Below are 17508 nucleotides of genomic sequence, written 5' to 3' on the forward strand. Positions count from 1 at the left end.
TCTTATGAAGAATACTGAGAAGTGGAATTCCATGTGTGACATCCAGTGAATCCCCGAAGCTGCTGCTGAATTTCCAAGGGATGGCACACCCTGCATGTCCACACTCTTCTCCTTATGCCTTTTGCAGGGGTTGCTTCTGCCCTTGTCTTGGCTACTGTCCTGTGGAGATTTTGGATGTGGAAAGAATGTTTGTGCCATGAGAAGGACCAAAAGAAGGGCTCGGGGACATTTTTCCATTCAGCCTTGGACTCAGGCTTCTCTCCACTGCCCTATGCTTCCCTGGGCCCCCTTCTATTATTCCTTGGAAAATTCCTGATTTTTAGAAAAAAATAATACACACTTGATGTTTAAGAAAAAGTGTTCCAGGGACTTCCCTGGTGGTCCAGTGGTTAAGACTCCACGCTTCCACTGCAGCGGGCACGGGTTCGATCCTTGGTCGGGGAACTAAGATCCCGCATGTCGCACAGTGCAGCCAAAAAAAAAAAAAAAAAAAGAAAAGAAAGAGAGAAAAGAAAAAGTATTCCATACAGAAAGAATACTGAAAAGGAAGTACATGCATACCTCAGAGATATTGCAGATTTGGTTGTGAACCACTGCAGTAAAGGAAATATCAAAATCAATCAATGGATCAATCAATAAAGAGAATATCATGAGTCACCGATTTTTCTTTGGTTTTCCAGTACAGTACTACTGTACTGTAGTCTATTAAGTGCACGATAGCATTATGTCTAAAAAAAAAAAAATACATCTTAGGGACTTCCCTGGTGGTCTAGTGGTTAGGAATCTGCCTTCTAATACAAGGGATGCAGGTTTGATCCCTGGTTGGGGAACTAATATCCCATATGCTATGGGACAATTAAGCCCTGGCGCCACAACTACCGAGCCCATGTGCTCTAGAGCCCTTGCGCCACAACTAGAGAGAAGCCCGCGCACCGCAGCGAGGAAGATCCTGTGTGTTGCAACTAAGACCCGATGCAGCCAAATAAATAAATATTTTTAAAAACCCTTAATTTAAAAATATTGCTAAAAATGCTAGCCATTATCTGACAACACAGGGTTCCCACAAACCTTCAACTGGTAAAAAAAAAAATCTGCAAAGCACAATGAAACGAAGTATGCCTGTAAAGATGAGGCCAAACTGAAACACCCAGAAGCATCAGTGTTTAGTGGTTAACATCCTTCTGGGCAGCCAGAAATGGGCAGTTTTCCCTCAAGGGGTGGTGCTCATATGAGTGGGGCGACAGTTAGCTAATCCCTTAATCATGATGGTTGTGCAGCTTTCAATTTTCCAATCCTTTAGGCCACACTGTGCTGGACACTTTCTTACAGATAATTTAGTGCACTTGGATGTGTATTTCCTTGGGCCAGTCCTGGAAGAAGAAGTGTAAGTTCCTGGATATGAAAAACATATTAAAATACATTTATAAGTTACATCTCGCATGCATTACATGAATGTGTGCTATATATTAATATACAAAGTATAATTTTATAGTTATGTATATGTTTGTATTTAAACCAAAAAAAATCACGAGAAAAATTTTAAATACAACAGAAAAATCCAAAAATAAGCTTTTCCTTCCTAATGGCTTCCTCTCAAAGCATCCCTTAGGAACAGTTTGATATTTCTTTTCCCAAAATAGTTTGCATATATTTACATATCTATGTGCTATTAAAGATTTACAAAAATTGTTTCCTATAGCATATGCCATTTTATGTCTTGCTTTCTCTCCTTATCATATATATATATATATATATATATATATATTTTTTTTTTTTTGGGCCACACCGTGCTGGCATGTGGGATCTTAATTCCCTGACCAGGGATTGAACCTGTGTGCCCCGCATTGGAAGCGTGGAGTCTTAACCACTTGACCACCAGGGAAGTCCCTCAAATATATTTTTTAACATGACCACAAAGGGATCTACTTCCTTAAAGACTGCATAGCATTTAATAGATTACAGCATAGCATGTCTTAATCTATTTAAACAGCCCCATGAACGGACAGATAGGCATTGCTAGTTTTTGTTATCATAAACAATACCGCCCAGATAGCTTATTCTCACATCTTTGCATACATTTACAAGTTTTTCTCACAGGTTGAATTATTACCTAGTTCAAAGGAAATACATATGTGCATTTAAGTTTTAGCAGATGTTGTCAATATTCCATCCAAATAATTTGCATAATTTCACGTACTAACAAAGTGTGGGAGTGTCTTTTTCTCTACATCTTTGCTACCACTGGGTAAGATAAATGTTTTACAGTTTCGCCCATCTGCTACATTGTTTGGATTTTGCATTCCTTGGAGTAAACTTGAGTGAGTTTGCACAAATGTTTACAGGCTCTCTGTACAAACTTTATAATAGTTTCTTCTGTGTGGACACTCTCTTTCTTTCTGTCTGTCTTTTTTTTTTTTTTGGTGGCGCTGCATGGCTTGCGGGATCTTAATTCTCCAACTAGGGATCGAACCTGTGACCTCTGCAATGGAAGCTTGAAGTCCTAACCACTGCATGCCAGGGAATTCCCAACCATGCTCTTTATTTACTTACTTTCCCAGCCTCCTTCCTGGACTCCTGCTAATTTATTCCTTTCCACTCTATCCTCTACAGGCTTCCAGAATAACCTTTCTCACAAGAAAATCTGGTCACATTGGTCACCACTCAAAACATGTCAGTGACCTCACCCACACCCCGCAGCCTGCAGGATAAAGAGCCTATGCTCATTAGTCTAGTTTAAAAGTCCTTTATAATATGGTTCCTACCCCATCCCAAATGCCCATTAATTGAGCACTAAGTTCAGACACCCTGTGGGTGCTGGGGACCCAGAGATGAATGAAGCAGGCAAATGTCTACTTTCTGCAGCAGTCTACAGCAGTTTTTACTATTTTGTTCATTATTGCCTCTCTATAGGAGAAAAATGGAATTATCTTTAATTTAAATCAGTTTTAATCTAATTACATTTAATTTCTCCCTAACAACAGAAATTAAATGTTTAGGAATAAGATTTTGTCAGGGAGGGTTGGCTTTGGAGGGCCACGAGCCATTGTCATGTCTAAGGTTTTTTTGTTTTCTTTTGTTTTCGCCACCCAAGAATTAGTTTTGGCCCCCTTGGGAGCCATATCACTCCCATTGAGAATGCGTGCTCTAGAGGGAGAGCTGGACAGTAAACAAGTAAATGGAAAAGATCATTTCAGGGAGCCAGGAAGGTTACTGTGAATTCCCTGGAGGTCCAGTGGTTAGGACTCTGCGCTTCCACTTCAGGGGACCCGGGTTTGATCCCTGGTTGGGGAGCTAAGATCCCGTAAGCCCCACGGCGCGGCTAAAAAAAAAAAAAGTTACCAAAGGAGGAAGAATGGTTGAGGGGGCCACTTGACATCTTGATCATTTGAATCAGGAAAGCTCTTTCCAGACAAGGAAGACCAGCCTTGGTTTCTTCAGCTGCAAAATGGAAGTAATAATTTCTCCCCACAGTTCCTGCAAACAGTGAAAGCTCAATAACTGAGCTTTGTTGTTATTATTAATTTTTAATTTTTTAAAAAACGTAAATGAGATGCGCTTCTATTTAGCTACCTAGCAGGGTACCAGCGCCCAGCCTCTCACACAGCCGGCGCCTCTACCTCTGTCGGTAGGGGGCGCTGTGGGGCACGGCGGTCGGGCTGCTCTAGGCAGTGGAATCGGAAGTCTCGTGCTCCTCTCACTTCCGGTCTTTGGCCCAGACTTGGGCTGCGTGGAGAAGGTGTTCCAATGCCGACCGGAGACTTTGAGTGAGTCTGGGGTCATGGAGGGAGGCTTGGGAGGCGGACTGGGCGTTCTAGGGGTTATTATGAAGGCTGGGTGTGCCGAGGCCGCGGGAGCCGGGCCTCGCCTCACCCAGCCCTCCTCCTGGCCAACTTGTCCCCGCAGTTCGAAGCCCAGTTGGGCCGACCAGGTGGAAGAGGAGGGAGAGGACGGTGAGTCTGCCCTGTCGCCCCCGATCACCACAGCCAGCCCTCCAGGCCGTCACTGATGCCTGTTCCAATCCCCCACCCTGGCACCGCCGTCTGACCCTGCATCTCCCCTCACGGCCAGCCCCTGCCCCGCGCCATCCTTATCCGGGCCAGCCGATCTCCAATTCCAGATGTTCACCAGCCAGTTCCTTTTCCTCCCATGCCACCGCCCAAATCCTTGGTACCAGCACAGCTGCTCCCCTTCTCCGGGGGAGGAAGTTGTAACAGCCTCCCTCCTGCCTTTGTACTAGCGCCCGGGTGCCAGGGATCCCCTATGCTTGCCATTGCTGGAAGTTACTACAGCCAGCTTCGTGTCCCCGGACGGCTATCCCAGGACACTTCCTGGCCAGTCGTCTGCCCTTGGTCCTGCCTTCCTCAACTCTTGGTGCGGACATCATACCAAAGGTCGCTCCATTTCGGTTTGGGAGCTCCTGCCCCTCTATCTAATCCCTGTTCCCTACCCTCCCTTTCACAGACAAATGTGTCACCAGCGATCTCCTCAAGGGGATCCCTCTGACCACCGGGGATACCAGCCCAGAGCCTGAACTATTGCCGGGAGGTGAGTGACAGACTCCTCTCCATCCCTGGGCTGCCTCTTCTCCCCAGCCGCCTTCCTGCCTGGTCCCCATTCCCTGGGGCTCAGTTCCTCTTGTGTCTTCCCCTCTCCCAGCTCCACTGCCGCCTCCCAAGGAGGTCATCAATGGAAACATCAAGACACTGACCGAGTACAAGATAGATGAGGATGGCAAGAAGTTCAAGGTAAGGCTGGGGAAGAGGTGGGTGCCCTTTGCTTGGGGGCACTTGGACAGGGAGAGAATGACGTGTGTCGGGTGCGTTGATGAGGAAGATCCCCTGGCCCCAGGAACCTTGAGGAGCAGGAAGCCCAGATGTCTCCCCTTCTGTCTACAGATTGTTCGCACCTTCAGAATTGAGACCCGGAAGGCCTCAAAGGCTGTGGCAAGGAGGAAGGTAAGGACTTCCCTGGCGGTCCAGTGGTTAGGGCTCTGTGCGGCCACTGCAGGAGGCACGGCTTCGATCCCCGGTCCGGGAACTAAGATCCCACATGCCGCGTAGTGCGGCCAAAAATAGAAAAGAATAAAAAAGAAAAAAGAAAAAAAAAGGGAGGAAGGTAAGATCCTTCTCCCCCTCTCTTGGGAGCACCTCCAGAGCTGACTCAGAGAAAAATAGGAATCCTTTTCCCCGGTACCTTTATTTTTAGAAGTGGAGTTTAACTGTTTGTACTTGTTTTACTGGAGCAGAACTGAGGCCTGTTTGCAGTCTATGGGGGCCCTGAGAAGTCCAGCGGGTGCAGCAGTGGGTGGGCTTGATTCTTACTCCTCTTGGGTTGTCTACCAGGAGGAAAAGAGCCAAGCCTTCCCCTCAGGTGGCCGTCACAGCAGAAGAAGTGATAGCAATAAATACATTTGGCACAATTACCTGCATACTGCTTTCTCTGTGTTAGACCCAGGTGCTTTGCAGGAAGTATTTTCTCATTCAGTCCACGTAGCGTTCCGGGGAGGTGTGGGAAGCATTGTGGTCCCTTTTTTATAGGGGAGGAAGTTGAGGTTCAGGTTGTTTAATTAGCTCAAGGCCCCTGGAAGTCTGGGTGACCTTGCACACCCCTGAGCATCACTCCATGGTGGGAGCTGGTCCGCCACCTGCACGGCCCCCACCAGGAGCTGTTGGCTGTGGAGCTGTTTCCTCCCTGAGCCTCAGTTCTCTCATCTGGAACATGGGGCTGAGAGCTGCCCTTGGCTCCTGGAGCTGGCGTGAAGCTAGGGCCTGGTGGGCACTCAGGGAACAGGAACTGTCATCACCACTGCTTTGAGGAGTGTGGTGAGGGTGGGTGGTGAGTGGGGTTCAAGGCCCAGACACCCTGGAGGTGGCGCTTGTAAGTCTAGGGTGCCAGTGAGGGGCTCACATTTGTCCTTGCCCTGACCTGTTCCCTATCCCGCCCTGAGCTCAGAACTGGAAGAAGTTTGGGAACTCAGAGTTTGACCCACCAGGGCCCAATGTGGCCACTACCACCGTCAGCGATGATGTATCCATGACATTCATCACCAGCAAAGAGGTAAGTCGGCCAAGAGGCCGGGGGCTAGTGGCCAGGGTGGTGGTGGTGGTGTCGGGGTTGTGCCAGCCCAGTCTGAGCCGCTCTGAACTGCCCCACCAGGATCTGAACTGCCAGGAAGAGGAGGACCCGATGAACAAACTCAAGGGCCAGAAGATCGTGTCCTGCCGAATCTGCAAGGGCGACCACTGGACCACCCGCTGCCCCTACAAGGACACGCTGGGGCCCATGCAGAAGGAGCTGGCCGAGCAGCTGGGCCTGTCCACTGGCGAGAAGGAGAAGCTGCCCGGAGGTGCCAGGGCCCGGGGATGCGGCTGGCAGGCTGTGGGGTGGAGGACGGGGATTGTGTGCGCCTCTGGGAGAGTCGTGGGTCGTCACCTGGTGTCTGAACGGGACCGCCACCGCTGGGGCTGTCGTCTCCCACACAACAGCGTCCGCACTGCAAGGCTGTGACCACAGGCCATGTTCGTTTGTGTGAGAGAGACTGGCAGGTGGGTGCTCCGACTGCTGGTGATGTCACCTGACTCTCCTCACTGGGGGCTGTGAGAGCCGCTTGTGGGCACGGCCGTGTGTGTGACTACTTACACTGTGAGTGGTGGGGAGACGGTTCCCCGGATGTGTCTGTGAGTTTCCTGACTTGAGTGCGCTGTGTTTGCACGCCCACACCGAGGAGCAGACTCACCCAGGTGAGCAGCCACTTGTCACCTGCCCGGGGGCAGGTACCTGGCAGCTGTCCCTAACCCTGTGTACCTGTCTTCCCATGTGTTGTGAGGCTGGACGTTGCTGTCAACCCCTGTGGTTCTCTCGTTCTTCCTGTGCCACCGGCAGGGTGTTGAGGTGGTGTCAGCTTCCTGCGTGTGACCTTTAAGTCGTTGTAACCACGAGGCCTTGAAGGAATCAACCGATCACCTGTGGTTTGACAGATGGTGCTTGGGCGGGGCCGTGGCTGGAGCCGCCAGCATCCTGGGGCAGGTCTGTGCCGGGGAGGCCTGACTAGGCCTTGCTTTTGGTCTCCAGAGCTGGAGCCTGTGCAGGCCACTCAGAACAAGACGGGAAAGTATGTGCCTCCAAGCCTGCGGGATGGAGCCAGCCGCCGCGGGGAATCCATGCAGCCCAACCGCAGAGGTGAGGTGGCGAGGGCACCCTGGCACTGGGCCGGCGGGCGGGCACCTCCCTGCACCCTGTGATTATCCCGCGGGTGGGGCCGGCCCCTTACAGATGCCTCTCCTTGCCCGCCCAGCCGACGACAACGCCACCATCCGCGTCACCAACCTGTCTGAGGACACTCGTGAGACCGACCTGCAGGAGCTCTTCCGGCCCTTTGGCTCCATCTCCCGCATCTACCTGGCAAAGGACAAGACCACCGGCCAGTCCAAGGTGAGCTGGCGGCCGGGGGGCGGGGAGGGGTCCTCCATCGGTCCCAGTTGTGCCTTGAGCGTCCCTGACCCCACCCCCTCCCCCAGGGCTTTGCCTTCATCAGCTTCCACCGCCGCGAGGACGCCGCTCGTGCCATTGCCGGGGTGTCCGGCTTCGGCTACGACCACCTCATCCTCAACGTCGAGTGGGCCAAGTGAGACCCCTGCCTTCCCCCGCCCCCCATGGCGTCGCGGCCCACAGATGCTCGGGCTGACTGCAGGCCCCAGGCCAGGTTAACAGCCACAAAGGCTGTCCTGGGGCGCAGGTCATTTACTGTCCTCCTCACGGAGGGGCGCACAGCCCACGTGCGGCAGGGCCAGCTGCTTCCCGCCGGTCTGGCTTGTCGTGTGCTCTGTGCCGCCACCCGGTCTCGTCCTGCCCCGTCCCCCTCATCCCCGTTGAGTTCCCTGTGGTGTGGGTGTAGGGGGTGCTCTTGGGATTCCCTTAGGGGTCTGAAGCCCCCATACTTCCCATCCTCAGCCACCTCGTGTTTCCCTCTCTAGGCCGTCAACCAACTAAGCCGGCTGCTGCTGCTGCTTGGCCCCCAGCCCCGGGATCCTTCAGTGACAGAGGGCAGCCTCCTGAAGCAGGGGGCTCCGAGGGCAATAAAAGGTCTCCATCACCCTGTGCTGTTCCATTTATTCACAGATGTCACTCACACTGTGGTGGGCGGGGACAGCCCCCCCAACCCCCCAACCCCCACCCCCGCCGTTTGTGGGTTTGCTCCCTGGCCCTGCCCGGGGTTACTGCTGCGGGTGGCAATTCCTGCTGCTCTGGCTTGGGCGCTCCCTGGTCCCACTACAGGCCTTTCTTTGGGGAGGAAGTTTTGGCTCAGGGCCTCTTGGGGGATCAGAGCCAGGGGCCTGCTGTGCTCTCAGCCTCCATTCTGCTGCTGGGTCTCGGTGTCTCGTGATGAGGAGGGGGCTGAAGATGGGCCAGGTCACGGGCTGAACTCAGGGGACTGGGGCCCCGAGGTTTTGGGAGTGGCTGTGACATTGAGGGGCAGGGCTTGGCCGGAGCACTCCGTGTTCTCTGGGGCCTGCCCCTGCCTGCAGCCAGGGCAGCGTCGGCGGCAGCAGTCCAGGCTGGGCACCACAGCCATGTAGAGCAGCGGGTGTATGCAGATGGCCAGGGGAACGAGGGCCCGTGTTACCTGGTGGGCCACGTATGTCCTCCAGCCCAGCGCTGCCTTAGCCTGGGCCACAGTTGCAAAGCCTGGGCAGAGGGCTCTCCAGCGCTGCCGGGCATACACGTTGAGCACCCCTGTGACATAGTAGGGCACATAGGAACTAGCGTAGAGGGCAATGCCACTGGCCACCAGCACCATCACGCGCAGCTTGTTGGCCGCTGTCATGCCGTGGCTCTGCTGCACGGCCTGCCCGAGGCCGCCGTAGGCCACCAGGCTGAGCAGCAGTGGCAGGCCGCAGCCCAGTGCCACAAGCGCCAGGCTGTAGACCCTGTAGGCCTCAAGCTGGCTGTCATCCGCTGTCCCCAAGCACTTGATGCAGGCATCAGGCCTGTCCACAGTGCACTTGCCTTCCTGCTGTGGCCCACTCAGGTGGGAGAAGCTGAGCATAGGTGCGGCCAGCAGGGCTGCCAGTGCCCAGCCAGCAGCGCTGATGGCCCAGGCGTGCTTGGGCCGCAGTTGGCTGTGGGTGAAGAAGGGGTGGGCAATGCCCAGGTAGCGGTTGAGGCTGATGCAGGTGATGAAGATGACGCTGCCCAGCAGGTTGCAGGTGAAGAGGAAGCGCTCCAGGCGGCAGGCAGCCTCCCCGTATCTCCAGTGTTTGGGTGGGTAGAAGTAGGCGGCCAGCGGGGGCAGCGTCAGGGCGTAGAGCAGGTCGCTGACTGCCAGCTGGGCTGAGAAGATCACGGCTGGGTGCCAAGAGCGATGCTCCTGGGTGCAGAAGCGGTACAGGGCCAGGCTGTTGCCAGCCAAGGCCACCAGAAACACAGCCACCAGCACGGGCCACAGAAAGTCTGCCTGGAAGCTGCTGAGGATGTGGTCAGCAGCCGCTGAGAAGTTGGCTGGGCAGTGTGTGGGACCTGGGGCAGAGAGCGTTGCTGCATCAGCTCTGTCCCTGACCATGGCTCCCGCCGCCTTCAGAGTCGGAAACACTGTGGCACCCATACCGACTGTGCGCCAGGAGCCCTTTGCGAGGCATACTTCCGCCGAGTATTTTTCCACACCCAGGAGCAGGGGCCAACCACAGCTCCTTCGTACAGAGGGCATCTGTACGAAGAGGCCCAGAGGCCCAGAGCGGTTAGAGGCACAGAGTCCTTCATTCAGGCTCTCTCTGTGTCCCGCACCATCAAGAACCAGCTGGAGCAAGAACCAGGGACGCGGGCTTCCCTGGTGGCGCAGTGGTTAAGAATCCACCTGCCAATGCAGGGGACACAGGTTCGAGCCCTGGTCCGGGGAGATCCCACACGCTGCTGAGCAGCTAAGCCTGTGCACCACAACTACTGAGCCTGTGCTCTAGAGCCCGCGAGCCACAGCTACTGAAGCCTGCGCGGCTAGAGCCCGTGCTCTGCAACAAGAGAAGCCACCGCAACGAGAAGCCCGCGCACCGCAACGAAGAGTGGCCCCCACTCGCCGCAACTAGAGAAAGCCCACACACAGCAATGAAGACCCAATGCAGCCAAAAAAATAAATAAAAAGTAATAAAAGTAAAGAAAAGGGATGCATGTAACCTGGCAGTGACCACCCAGAGCCATCGGGGCCTGAGGTGGAGGAGAGAGAGCCCAGGGGAGTGTCCCACCAACTACACAACTCCAAGTCCGATCTGTCACCCCCTTAGTGTCACCCAAGTCCAGCCCCCACCATCTACCTGTTGGCTGCACTTGGGTCTCCCTGCTCTGGCCCTCACCCATCTGTTCTCTCACAGCCTCCAAAGGGCACCTAAGACAGGTCACATCCCTATCCTCCCAGCCCTCCCCGGCTTCCTCCTCACATGGAGGAAAAGCCAGCGCTCACCTTTTCGCACAAGGCCCTGCAGGAGCTATCCCTCCCACCCCACTGGCTCTCTCATGTACCACTCCCAACTCCCTGTGACCATAGTGTCCTGGCTGTTCCTTAAGGCACAGCCTGCCTCAGGGCCTTTGCACTGGCTGAGTCACGGGCAACAGGCATCCTTAAGGCTGTCCCACTCACTTCCTCCTGGTCTGGTCCTGAGAGAGGACCTGAGACCACCCTAATGTGACTGCACCCTTGGTCCCCTACCCTGCACATTTTTTTGCCACAGCTTGTCACTCCATCTGATCACTGTAAGAAAAATCCCCAGAATGTTCCCTCCTGAGGGTGGGGCAGTGCCCTGCTACTGGCTTTCCAGTGCCCAGAACAGCACCTGGGACTGAGCAGTGCGGGCGAAAGCTGAGCTCTGCAGTTGACCCTTCACACGCCCCACTCAGCCTCAGCTTTCCAACCTGAGAATTGGCCTGTTCCCAGTTGGTCCAGCAGGCTGGCCGGGAGCTCTGTGCGAGGTGCACGTACCCCTTCCCTGACCCAGTCAGCTACCCCACTCTCACTTCTGCCTTCCTATCCCACCCCTCTGCCTTGGGAGGAAGTCGGTCCAGACGTGTTTCTTAACCCTTCTCCCCTCGGCCTTCCGGGAGCCGGCCGCCTCCACCCCCAAGGCCCTGGATGTGTGCCTGGCTCAACTGGCCCAGCAGTGCCGGCTCCTCACCTGAGGTGGTGGTGGCCACGGCCCGCATGGCCTGCCTGCGGGCCTGCAGCCCGTGTGCTGTGCTGCCCACGGTCCTTTGCTGAGACGCCAGCGGCGCTGTCGGCCCCTCCCCTTTGCCAGCAGCCCCTCCCTCCGCCTGCAGAGCGGGTCTGGGCACACGCCTCACTTCCACCCCCGATTTCCTTCCTCATGACACCCAATCCTCCAGAGCTGGCCCATCTGCTTGCGGGGGCCCTTTGTAGGCTGGGGGAGGGGCCCAGGACCCCAAGGCACCAAAGCAGGGTCAAATCTGCCTGTCACCCTTGCCTGTGAAACAAGGCCCTGCACTTCCACTGCCCAGCGTCGGGGAAATGGGCCCAGGCTTCGGGCAGAAACCAGGGCCCCCATTTCAAGCGCAGACTAAGACTCATGAGAAATCAGTTTATTAGAGGAGGAGGTTAGGAAAACAGTTCTCCTTTATGAAAGGAAACCGAGGGCTGCACCTGGAGGCCCAGGAGGTGGGGAGCCCAGGGCAGCATTTCTCAGGCCCCAATCTGGGGCATTCCACCTGCCACCCAGGCTTGGCCTCAGGCTACTCTCTTAGGTGGCCACGGTCGGCCTTGCCTGTGGTCCCGGGCAGCCCCTCTGGGTCCCACCTTGGCCTTTGGAGGCCTCTGGTCACTGCCTCGGTCAGGCTTCCGTTCCTTTACCCGTCGCTTCTTGCCTGGGGGCCCGGCAGGCCGCCTCCGCTTGGCTGCCTTTGGGAACATGTCTGTGGGAAGAGACTGTGTCAGGGCCACCGGGGCACAGGGACAGACAAGCCCATGGTGCCCAGCTACACTGACCCCTGCCTGCCACTCACCCTCATCAGGCTCCTCGCCCACAGCCTGGCGGAAATACTCGGCCTCATCCTCCTCTTCCTCCTGGCTGACCCCCTGTGCCTCTGCAGGGGCCCCGGGGTCCTCTGCATCGCTGTCCCCATCAGCCTCCGCCTGTGCCCGCTTCATGCCCGCCAGGCTCTTCTTCCTGGAGGAGGAGCACTGGTCAGCGTGGCAGCCCGGGCCCAGGCCCCGCCCCAGCCGCCCGGCGACCACACACCTGTGGGCCTCTCGCTGCTCTTGCTTGCGTTCAACGTTCTGGGCCTGCTGGTCCTGCCTCTGGGCCTTGAGCCGCAGCTTCTCCTCCTTGGCTGCCAGGATGGCCTGCAGTTCCTCCTCTGTTTTGTGCACTAAATGGGAAGAGACGGCCACTGAGGCCTTCACCAAGATCCAGGTGAGCCCCCCAGCACCTTGAGACCCACCTTCGATCAGGCCTCAGACCCCACTGCCCCTCCAGCCCCGTCCTCACCAAAACTGTGGAACAGCACGTTCCCTTCTCCCACACCCTCCTGGATCTTGATGAGCTGCAGTGTCATCCGAGGCCCGATCTGGAGGAACGGGGGAGGGGGTTGGGGGACGGTGTGTCAGTCCCTCCTTGAGACTGGGGGAAGCCACCAGGCCTGCCCCGGGCAGGCGGGGCCTCACCTCGGTGAGCCGCACGGCACTCTGCTGGGCCCGCATGTTGCCGCGCCCCGCCACAGCCTGGGGCAGCTCCGTGATGTTGTGCTCGCCGTCCGGCTCCGCTTCACTCTCGGACAGCCCCGCGCCCCTGTGCAGGGCACACAACGGGGCTCAGCAGGGGATCCCAGGCTCCTGGGACAGCTCTGGCGCCCGCTGGTCTGCAGTGGCCCCCCGCCCCCACCCTGAGCCCTCCTTACGTGGCCAGCAGCTCACTGACGTCCTGCAAGCGACTCATGTTGGGGAACTTCTCCTGAAGAAGTTTCTTCATCCCACGACTTGCACCCACAGGGACAACTCTGATGCTACTGCAGGGGTCAGAGTGAGGGAGAACAGAGGTCAGGAGCCATGGGGTCACGGGTCAGCTCCACCCCCCCAACCCTTTCCACGGTCCATCAGAGCGTGTACTTTGAGACGCAATCACAGAGGCTCAGCAGCAGTGCTGTCATCAACCGCAGAGTGGGGCCAGACCCGCCACGCCACCCCCCCCACGCCACCCCCCCCAACCCCACTCCACCCCACTCCACCCCACTCCACCCCAGACTCACTAATGGCGGAAATCCAGCTCCTGGGAGTCAGGGTTGTAGTTGATGAGAAGGCAGCGCTTGATGGTGTTCAGGTTCACCTGGAAAGGAAAGAAGAGAAGGCACGGCACCACATGAGCTGCACCCAGGCCCCACTGTGTGCTGGAGCCCATGCCAAGCCCTGGCTATGGCTGCACTCCTGAAACCTCACAGTAAAAGGGCACAGAGTGCTGACAGCACTGCAGGGATGGATGGGGCTGCAACTGGCGTCCATGGGCTACCTGGATGTTGGCTAGAAATCCTGGTTCTGAGGCCCACTGAGGCAGTCGACACTGGACTTCCTGGTGACTGGCATCTAACAAGGCTAACTTGAGATCCACTGGTGCCACGGATTAGAAGCAGGGGCTCTGCAGCCAGACAGATTTTAAAAATCTGGTCCTGCCTTCTTGTTCCTCGTCTCTGACCTGAGACTAGTGACTTCACCTCTGTCAGCCTCAGTTTCCCCCTCTGTAAAATGGAGCCACAACACACGCTACTCTACTTAGACCAGCACTCAACGCACATTTAGGAAATAAAGCACTATGGGCATTGTTTTCCACCTGCCAGATGGGATGGCAGCTCATGGGGGAAGTCTCTTGCCCAGTGTCACAGAACGTTATGAGTGGGATTCGACCTCAGAACCCGGAGCTCTCAGCCTCAGTGCTAGGAGGTGACGACTGAGCAATCAACCCAAGGGCCTGTGCGTGGTAACTGTTGCCTGCCCCACCACCTGCCACCACGCCTGGCCCAGCCCACCTTGTGCACGTTGATGGAGGGGAACAGGTTCTGGAACATGGTGGCCATGAGCTTCACGTGCATGCCGTGGGGGCCAAAGCTGTTGAGCACCAGGAGAGGAGGGTGGGCAAACTGCTGCTCGTGCATGCGGTGACGTCGCAGAGAAGAAACCACATCACGCACCAAGGTGTACTGCAAGACAGGGTGACGAGTGGGTGACCACCAAGCACACGTGGCTGGGGCAATCCCCAAACCCAGCTCCTACCCCTCGGAGGCCTCATACCACCTCTAGTCCTTACCTGGTTGATCCGGAAGGTTAAGGTAGGGCCTCCCGGGAGACGTATTAGCTTCTACAGAAAAAAAGGATCATTGAAGGTCAAGGTGTCCAACTAGGGAGCAGGGGGAATGGGAACCTCTGCCCATCTCTTCAGAGCGTTTACTTTGAAGCCAGAATCACGGCAGCTCAGAGGCACAAGGGGTCATCATGAGAGCTGGGGGAGGAGGGGGGGTGGGGGAGTGAGGGGTGAGAGCATCCACTCACAAAGTAGACACTGGTCTCCGTTTTGCTCAAGATCAGGAAGTGTGTGACCCCAAGGGGCCCAGCCACTGCCACACAATCTTTCAGAGAGTTTTTCTTTCGAATCTGGAAACGACAAAAAGAAAAAAGAATGATCACTGATATCCCCTTATTGAACAAAGCCTATACGCTTAAGCTGTTATGCCCTTTCTTGCATTTAATCCTCGGAAGAAGGAGGGAGGAGAGAAGAATGGAATGCTCTTGGCCTCTAGAGCCAGTCAGACTTGAATCTGAGCACCGCCTCTGTCCCTAGACAGCCAACTGAGGCCCAGACAGGTTAAGTAACTTGATCGAGGCCTTTGAGAGAAGGCAGCTTTGCTGATTCCAGAGTGAGTCCCCTCTTAACCACCAACCCTAGACACCCAGCCAAGCTGGGTGCGGTTTATCTGCTCGCCCTCGCTGCTGCCACTCAAAGCCCTGAGAGGCAGCCACGATGGTCCCCACAAGGGTTCCTTTCTCCAGCCAGGGAGACTGAGGCCTTGAGCGGTTTCGAGGATGGAGCCACCCCCGCAGAAGACGGGGCCCACGGCAGGTGGAGGTGGGCTGGGCGATGCAGACCTGCAGGCGGGTGGCGGTGAGCGGCTCCATGACCCGCCGCAAGTCCAGGCTGAGCTGTCGGACGCTGCGACCCGCGCGGCCCCGAGCGAACACGAAAGAGTGCGGCTGTGCGGCATAGGCCTCGAGGTTGCGGAGGTGCGCCTGGGCGCGCGCCCGCTTCTGGTGCCGGGACTGCGGGAGCGAGAGGCGAGAGGTGAGCACTGCGGCCACCGCCAGGACCCCGCCCGCGCTGCCCGCCTTCCCGGCCACCGCGCCTCACCCGCCCCGACTGTCCCATGCCCCCGTCTCTTCCTCGAGGCCTCTTCTGCCGGCTGCTTCCGGCGCCGCACAGCTCACTTCCGGCGCCGGCGAGGCGACTACGTGAGGCGCCGCTGCGTGGAGACGTCACCACATGGGCATGCGCACCAGGTCGCGGGAAAACTCGGAGGGGTTGCTATGGAGACACCTGGTGCCTGTTTCTGTGGAAACCAGGGAGGGGGCACGGTTCGAAATGAGCCATGGGTTCGAATCCCACCTCGGCCATTTCCACCAGCTGTGCGATTTTGAGGCACACGTTCTCCACTCCAAGGCTCCTAAAGTATCCCAAAGTGAGGATGATCATCATTTCCTCTCTGACTCGCGAATTAAGAGAGATGATATATGCACAGTACTTGGCACACTGGCGCCAGGCACTTGGGGGCCCGAAAAGGGGATAGCACCTTGGCAGTTACTCATTTGGGCCCCAGGTCTTGAGGACCAGCTGTCCCCCGCGGGGGCCCTGTCTGCGGACGGGCTGAGGGATGGAAATTCCACATCAGCTTCTGGAAATTCAGAGCAAGGCGGGAGTTTCGTGAATAATTCACCCCCTCCCAGTTTCCGCTCAAAGCCCCAGCCTTGGCCTCAGGCCTCTGGCTTCTTCCCCAGAACCTTCGGATGGGGGGAAGAGATCCCCCAACATCTCTCTCCCTGTTCCATCTGTTTCCTTCCCCCATCTGTCTCCCCTCCCCATTTGCCTCCCCTCCCCCGTTTGTCTCCCCACCCTTTGCCTCCCCTCTCCTGTCTCCCCACTCCAATTCTTTCTCCTCTGCCCCCTTCTGTCTCCCCGTCCCCATCCCTGTCTTCTCCCTGCCTCTGTCTCCCTCTCCCCAGCTTTGAACTTGCCAAAAATTGTCTCCTTCAGCATCTGTAAGTTTCCATCTTTCTCCTCTCTCTGTCTGTCCCTATCCCCATTTCTCTCTTCTCATCTCTATCCCCATCTCTCATCTCTCTCCCGATCTCCCAGACGTTTCTCCTTCTCTGTCTCTCTGACTCTCTCTCCCTCCTGTCATCCCCTCTCCTTGACTTAGGAGGTTTCTTCTCTCTTTGCTGCCAGTGGGGGAAGCTGGGGGGGGGCCCAGCGTCGGGGGGCGCCAGCCCAGGCCGGGAGCCCAGCCTGGCAGCCTCTCTCAGATCTGGGACGACCATTTCCTCCTTCAGCCCGGGAGGCCACTCGGGTTATGAGTTCAGGACTGTAGGAAATGGAGGAGACTGCTAGTCGGGGAGGCCTTCTTACAAGTCGGAGATCCTAGCCTGGTGGGGGATCTACGTGAGTCACTTTGTTCTGTCTGCTTTCGGCCCTGCAGGACCTGACCTGTGTGAGGATGTGAGAGTGTGGGGGAGAGATAAATGGAAACTTGCGCTGGGCTGTGGGCGGGTATCAGGCGCTCGCCGTGTGCCTTGTTTGTGTCTCTGCGCTTGCCAGTGTGCGACCACATGTACCTGGGTGTGTACGTGCCTGATGCAGATTTACAGACACACTCAGCCCATGGGGTGGGTATTTTCCTTTAAGTCATGGTGTGTGCGTGTGTGACCGCATTTTGTTTTTAGTTTTTGTTGTTGTTTTCTAAATTAATTAATTTATTTTTGGCTGCATTGGGTCTTCATTGCTGCGCACAGGCTTTCTCTAGTTGCGGCGAGTGGGGGCTACTCTTTGTTGCGTTTTGCGGGCTTCTCGTGGTGGTGGCTTCTCTTTGTTGCAGAGCACGGGCTCTAGGTGCGCGGGCTTTAGTAGTTGTGGCACACGGGCTCAGTAGCTGTGGCTCGCGGGCTCTAGAGCTCAGGCTCAGTAGTTGTGGCACACAGGCTTAGTTGCTCCACGGCATGTGGGATCTTCCTGGACCAGGGATCGAACCCGTGTCCCCTGCATTGGCAGGCGGATGATAATTATTATTATTTTAATTAATTAATTAATTAATTATTGGCTGCGTTGGGTCTTTGTTGCTGCACGCAGGCTTTCTCTAGTTGCAGCGAGTGGGAGCTATTCTTTGTTGTGGTGTGCGGGCTTCTCATTGTGATGGCTTCTCTTGTTGTGGAGCACGGGCTCTAGGTGTGCGGGCTTCAGTAGTTGTGGCATGTGGGATCAGTAG

General features: G+C 56.2%; 2 protein-coding genes and 2 non-coding genes across 5 annotated transcripts; 1 reads left to right on the top strand and 3 right to left on the bottom strand.

The window, feature by feature from the left end:
* Window positions 1-3681: 3681 nt before the first annotated feature.
* On the top strand, window positions 3682-8092 carry EIF3G (eukaryotic translation initiation factor 3 subunit G). Its single transcript, XM_060094189.1, has 11 exons — window positions 3682-3764; window positions 3904-3950; window positions 4462-4545; window positions 4657-4745; window positions 4896-4955; window positions 5953-6057; window positions 6157-6346; window positions 7072-7179; window positions 7295-7431; window positions 7518-7624; window positions 7974-8092. The coding sequence occupies exons 1-11, from the start codon at window positions 3745-3747 to the stop codon at window positions 7987-7989; spliced, it is 963 nt and encodes a 320-aa protein (XP_059950172.1). The 5' UTR covers window positions 3682-3744; the 3' UTR covers window positions 7990-8092.
* Window positions 8093-8410: 318 nt separating this feature from the next.
* LOC132485703 (suppressor of SWI4 1 homolog) lies at window positions 8411-15460 on the bottom strand. Of its 2 annotated transcripts, XM_060092284.1 has the most exons (13): window positions 15384-15460; window positions 15125-15295; window positions 14531-14632; window positions 14289-14339; window positions 14011-14181; window positions 13240-13316; window positions 12892-12999; window positions 12659-12782; window positions 12483-12561; window positions 12234-12363; window positions 11998-12161; window positions 11821-11907; window positions 8411-9516 (listed from the first exon to the last, which is right to left on the bottom strand). In XM_060092284.1, exons 1-13 carry the CDS (start codon window positions 15399-15401, stop codon window positions 8411-8413), a joined length of 2388 nt encoding a protein of 795 aa, XP_059948267.1. In that variant the 5' UTR covers window positions 15402-15460. The 2 variants fall into 2 exon arrangements, with proteins under 2 accessions (XP_059948267.1, XP_059948269.1); XM_060092286.1 differs by lacking the exons at window positions 11821-11907; window positions 11998-12161; window positions 12234-12363; ... (7 more) ...; window positions 15125-15295; window positions 15384-15460 and adding an exon at window positions 11157-11184.
* On the bottom strand, window positions 13077-13153 carry LOC132487306 (small nucleolar RNA U105B). The gene has a single exon (XR_009531592.1). It is a non-coding gene; the product is annotated as a small nucleolar RNA U105B (small nucleolar RNA).
* On the bottom strand, window positions 14402-14487 carry LOC132487298 (small nucleolar RNA SNORD105). Its single transcript, XR_009531586.1, has one exon. It is a non-coding gene; the product is annotated as a small nucleolar RNA SNORD105 (small nucleolar RNA).
* Window positions 15461-17508: the final 2048 nt, after the last annotated feature.

The sequence above is a fragment of the Mesoplodon densirostris genome, chromosome 3 (genome assembly GCF_025265405.1).
Source record: "Mesoplodon densirostris isolate mMesDen1 chromosome 3, mMesDen1 primary haplotype, whole genome shotgun sequence".
NCBI lineage: Eukaryota > Metazoa > Chordata > Mammalia > Artiodactyla > Ziphiidae > Mesoplodon > Mesoplodon densirostris.